Source organism: Hyperoodon ampullatus (assembly GCF_949752795.1).
Source record: "Hyperoodon ampullatus genome assembly, chromosome: 14".
Classification (NCBI taxonomy): Eukaryota; Metazoa; Chordata; class Mammalia; order Artiodactyla; family Ziphiidae; genus Hyperoodon; species Hyperoodon ampullatus.
The window spans coordinates 337,799-343,560 of NC_136927.1; the positions used below are offsets into that span (position 1 = coordinate 337,799).

The 5,762-nt window shown below is 58.3% G+C and overlaps 1 protein-coding gene across 1 annotated transcript; it reads left to right on the forward strand.

Annotated features, from left to right (window-relative positions):
* Positions 1-4,112: 4,112 nt before the first annotated feature.
* On the forward strand, positions 4,113-5,349 carry FOXL3 (forkhead box L3; the record flags this gene model as incomplete). The annotated part of the gene is made up of 3 exons (XM_079720212.1): positions 4,113-4,219; positions 4,543-4,711; positions 4,939-5,349. The coding sequence occupies 3 exons, from the start codon at positions 4,113-4,115 to the stop codon at positions 5,347-5,349; spliced, it is 687 nt and encodes a 228-aa protein (XP_079576338.1).
* Between the last annotated feature and the right edge of the window lie 413 nt (positions 5,350-5,762).

Here is a 5,762-nt window from a genome sequence, read left to right on the forward strand (position 1 = left end):
TGGGAGCCACGTGAGGACAAAAAGGAGCACAGCTCCAGCACATACAGGCCGGCAGCTCTGCCTGGTTCAGCCCCCTCTGCCCTGGCCTGCTCCCCTGACACTGAAACGGTCAGCTTCCACAGAGGCACAGCCCTCCTGGCCCTGCATCCAGGCTGGCCCGGTCCATCGTTCCAGGCTTTCTGATCCTCTGCAGACCCCACGCAGTCCCCGCCGTTGGGGTCGAGGGTTCCCAATTCCCCGTGTGTGGTAGCAGCCCCCAAGCAGGCCCCCAGGGGTCCACATCTCCTGGTATTCACGCCGGGTGAGCCCCCGCCGCCTGGTGCCCAAATTGTCTTTGAGGCCAATAGGATATGTGAGTGGTAGCCGGTCACGGCCAAACCTGGGCTACAGGACACCCCAGGCTCCTGCCCCTCTCTCTGGACCTATTGTGAAGGGGGAGAGCTGCCATGTGTGAGGATTTTTATTTTTTCACCTTTCTCTACTTTATAAATTTTCTGTAACAAACACAGCTTTTAACTACAAAACACAAAAGTGTGTGAGTTGGGAGGGAGGGAGACGCAAGAGGGAAGAGATATGGGGACATATGTATATGTATAACTGATTCACTTTGTTATAAAGCAGAAACTAACACACCGTTGTAAAGCAATTATACTCCAATAAAGATGTAAAAAAAAAAAGGCATATGAGTAACTTATAAGACACTATAGCGGGCTTCCCTGGTGGCGCGGTGGTTGAGAGTCCGCCTGCCGATGCAGGGGACACGGGTTCGTGCCCCGGTCCGGGAGGATCCCACATGCCGTGGAGCGGCTGGGCCCGTGAGCCATGGCCGCTGAGCCTGCGCGTCCGGAGCCTGTGCTCCGCAGCGGGAGAGGCCACAGCGGTGAGAAGCCCGCGTATCGCAAAAAAAAAAAAAAAAAAAAGACACTATAGCGATCACGTGAGTCCCGTCTTCCCCCACACCCTCCTCTTGTACCGTTTGTGATGTTTCTGCGTCAGACATGCTGGGTGAGGGCTGCTGGGGTCCAGGACTGTTCCCAAAGACAGGCTGCAGCCCCCTCCAGCTGGTCTCCCACATCTTCATATAGGCCTCCCGGTGAACAGGCATGCAAGCTCCCGCAGGCCACCTCCCGAGCCCTGGAACTGCAGTCACATCCTTTCCTGAAGGGCCTGGGTTCAAATCCTGCTCTACCCCACACGAGTGCTGTGATTTCAGGTGAGCTGTTTGCCTTCTCTGTCCCAGTAAAGGGGACTAAACGAAAGGCCTGACTCACAGGATGGTCCTGAGAAGTGAGTGAGCATAAAAAGCATAAAGAATCTTAGAACGCTGCTGGCCTATGACTGCAGCTGGTGCTGGCAGTATTAGTGGTATTTGGAGGGGATTTTTGGCTTAAACGCCAGAGAAGCCTTCCTTCTCACTGCCGGGCCCCAAATTAATATTATTTTCAGAAGGAAGTCAAGCACGCTTCAGAAGCCTAAGAAACCAAAACACGTTCGGAAGGTTTTCTAACCAACCAGACTTCATTTTCTATTCAATTAAACTACTGAACAAATTGAGCTGTTTCCTCCACCATCCACTCTTTAATGCTTCAGAAGCCTCTCCCTGTCTCAGGACCTGCAGCACCTCTGGTCTGGGATGGGGCGACAGCTGGCTGCCACCTTCCCTGGGCAGACTCTGTTTTGTTCCGGGAAGGAGCTGCGCGATTCCACACCCCCAGGCCTGGCACGCAGGAGACCTTTCCAGACGGTCCCCTGCTCTCTCTCTTCCTCCCGTGCATCCAGTGAGGTCCACGAGACAGCCGGTCCACGAGAGAGCGGGACGTGCTTCCACCTCTCCTGGCCGGGGCTCTGGGCTCTCCCGCCAGCACTCGCATGGCTTCAGCAACTCACCATCCCGTCCCCCCACCTGCTGCAGGTAAGTGGGAGTTCAGACCCGCTCTCCTCTGATGGGCCTGTTCCCCTGGGCTTGAGTCAGTTGCCCTGAAACCTTAGTTCTCTGACAGATTCAAGAAGAGTCATGATTGTGCAGAGCTCTGGTTTTATTGCTGTGAGGGTAGGAGTCTTGTTATTTTCACTGTGCAGACCTGCCTCTGTCAGAGCTTCACCTAGGTCTCAGCTGTATCTGCCGCTGGTCCCTCTGTGCTGCTGGTGGTGCCCGTGATGTGGCTGGACCACAGCTTGTCCAATGCTTCCCTGTTGAAGGACATCTGGGCTGATTCCAGTTTGGGGAAAAGAGGAATAAAGCCACTATGAACACGTGTCACAAGTGCTTGTGTGAAGTTAAGTCTTCACTTGGGATAAACGCCCAAGAGTGCAACTGCCGGGTCACATGGTAGTTGCAAGTTTAGTTTTTAAAGAAACAACCAAAATGTTTTCCCAAGGGCTGTACCGGTTTACGTTCCCACGTTCCAGCATTTTAAATTTTGACACCTGGTAGAGAGGAAGCTGTGGAGCCAATGAATGCATCTGAGCCCAAGCACACCTCAGATCCCACCTGAACAGGAGCCAAAGCGGGAAGGGTACTGGCATAGCTGCCCCGGTGGCCCCAGGTCCTGGACACGCCCCCACCCCAGCAGGCCCACCACTCTTCTTCAGCAAGGTGGGAAGCAGCAGGCCCTCCTGGGCCAATGGGCTGGACTGAGCACGTAATGTGATTGTCAATACCTTGTAATGGCACTGCTTTTGAAAGTAATTTAAATATTTGAGTGAATTTGAGAAGTTTACAGAATACTTGTTCATTGTTTCCTCAGTAAGTCAGTTTAATACTTTGTCACTGGGATAAAGAATACGGGTGTTTGAGAGCTCACTCACTTGCATGCAAATATTTCAGTTTTAAAGACTATTTTGCCTAAAATTATCATTGTGATGCTTTCTAAAAGAAATATTTTGTAGACCTTATTTCACTGCAAAATTTCCAAGTCTGCATAAAAACAATTACAATTGGGGAAAGATTGGCAATGTTTTATAAAGAATTTGTGAATTGTGTATAAGTCTCTTCTAACATTTAATACAATTTTTTAATAAAAATTTATTTTAACCTAAAAAAAAAAAAAAGCACAGTCATTTCAGACCTACAGGTGCAGCTTTGAAGGCAAAATCTTCTGGAAGACAATCCAGGCGTCCTGGCCTTGGGCAGACTCACAGACAGGGCTCATGGCCGGAATTCTGCAGATTATTCATGGAAATGCCTTTGGGTGGCATGCCCAACTTGAAACAAAGGGGCCCCCTTAAGATCCCAGCTCACTTCTTCTTCCTAAAGCGTCCTACCCCTGTCTTCTCTCCCACGTGCCCCCACCGGTGGCCCACTCCCACCAGAAGGGACCAGTGAAGCAGTGGCCTGGCCGATGAGAAGTGCAAGCTCTTCACCCCAGGCTGCAGGAGCCAGTTACAGGGCAGGTGGCCACTGGGCTCAGAGCCCCGCACCGGGCCCCTGGAGGAGGGGACAGTGAGAGACAGTGTGTCGGGGACACAGGGCGCTGGAGGATGTGTTGGACCCCGTGTCTCTGGCCTGGCTCTGATCCAGAGTCCAGGCAGGACACACCCTGGACCACTGCTGCTCTGGGGCTGCAGGCCGGAGGTGCAGAGCCTGGTGGGGAGGGGAGATAGCCCCCGCCCTCTCTGTGGCCTGGCTCCTGGCAGCGCAGGAGCCCACTATGGGGATCCAGGAGCCAGGGAAGAACCTACAAGTCTCGGGGTGCGCCCAGGCGTGGGGGACCCAGCGAGCTCGGCCCTGAAGTCTGGGGCCGGCGTGGGAACCGCGAGGTGCATCAGGCCAGAGCGGTGGCTGTGGGCGCCCCGCCCGTCGGTCCACCCAGCGTGCGGCTCCCTCCTCCTGCCGCCGGTCAGAGGCCCACCGCGAGCCCGCTGCGCTCCCCTCGGCCGCTCTACCGGTGACTGGGGCTTCCCCCGCTCCGGGATTGGATGCGAGAGGACGGGGTGGGGGCGGGCGGGGGGACCCCAGAAACCAGGGTTCCCAGCTCAGGAGGAGAGCAGCCGGCAGTTCAGACGCTGCTGCGCCCGCGCCAGCGAGAACCTCCGCGCAGACCTGGAGCGCCGGCGGGCGGCGCGGAGGAGGCGGCAGCAGCGGCGGCCCCGTGGGCGCCCGGAGCACCACGATGTTTGACAGCTCGCAGTATCCCTACAATTGCTTCAATTACGACGCCGACGACTACCCCGCGGGCAGCTCGGACGAGGAGAAGCGGCTCACGCGGCCGGCGTACAGGTGACCGCGGAGGCGGGGCGGGGCCGCAGGGGACAGCGGCCTTCCTCCGCGAGGGGGCCAAGACCCGCCTGGGATGAGGGAGGGGTCTCTTCTCGTCCGCACGTCTGGAGGTAGCCGAGAAGGTTCTCCACCCTCCCCGGGGAACCCCCAGGTGTGAGAGAGAGCTTCTGGGGTCTGCGCAGAGCGGCGCTGGGAGTTCTCAGCGCCCTGGGGGAAGGCAGAGCAGAGCGGGTCCGGCCGGGCAGGGCAGGCGGGGGAGACTCCAGACGCGCTCCGGGGTCCCGCCTCCGGCGCCCGCCTGGCCTGAGTGCCCCTCTTTGCAGCTACATCGCGCTGATCGCCATGGCCATTCAGCAGAGCCCGACGGGCAAGGTGACCCTGTCGGGCATCTACGACTTCATCATGCGCAAGTTCCCCTATTACCGCGCCAACCAGCGCGCCTGGCAGAACTCCATCCGCCACAACCTGTCCCTCAACAGCTGCTTCGTCAAGGTGAGCCCCTTCCCCGCCCCCGCCCCCGAGCGGCCCCTGAGGGTCCCAGGCCTTGCGACACCTGGACCAAGTCATCCCTGATTGGCGGGGGGAGCGGGGGTGTACCGGGTCGGGGCGCGTCGTTCCAGGGCTGCCCAGGGCTCACCCTAAGTGGCCCTGAGTGAGCACTCGCGGCGGGCGGGTCGCACCTGGGGGCCAGCCGGGCGCTGAGCCCCTCGCTCGCACAGGTGCCGCGGACCCATGGCCACGAGAAGGGCAAAGGCAACTACTGGACCTTCGCCGGCGGCTGCGAGTCGCTACTGGACCTTTTCGAGAACGGCAACTACAGGCGACGGCGGCGGCGGCGAGGCCCCAAATGCGAGGAGGCGAGGGGGACGCGCGCGGTAGAAGCGGAAGCGCCCCGGGGTCCCCCTGAGCCGGCCACTGCGAGGGGGAACCCCGTCCCCCGCCGCGAGGCCCCAGCCCCAGCCAGCCCCGCCGCCCTGGGGAGGGAGGCGCGCGGGGACGTCAAGTTCAGCATCGACTCCATCCTCTCCACCCCAGGCCCCTTTCCCGGGCTCAGGTCGCCCCACGCGCAGGAGGGCAGATGCCCCCGGCTGGAGGCCCAGCAAATGAACCTTCACCTTTGGACCATGTGAGAGGGCTGAGGCTGCTCCACCTCCGGGGCTGTCAGCCAATCAGTCTGGGGTCTTCTGGGTGGTTTGGGCCCACCTCGAGTGGAGAAGTGAGGTTCTGCCACATCCCACAAACTTCCACAGACTCAGGCTCATCGCTGAAACCAGCCTAGGTTGGAGGGAAAGACGGTCATCTGATGAAAGGCACTCATTTCCATATTGTGGCTTTATCCCTTCAGATGAAACCCCTCGGGTCCCGTTTGACGACTTAAGGGTTTGCTCTAGACTCACCGGGTGATCCTGCTTGAGGACTAAGAACGTGGGTTCAGGGTCACATTCACTTAGAGTCAAGGTACCGTCGGAGCGTTTGCTTCATAGACGGATGCGCACGAAGCTGCCGATGAGCTAAGTGTCCAGTCAGTGACGCTGGTGGGCAT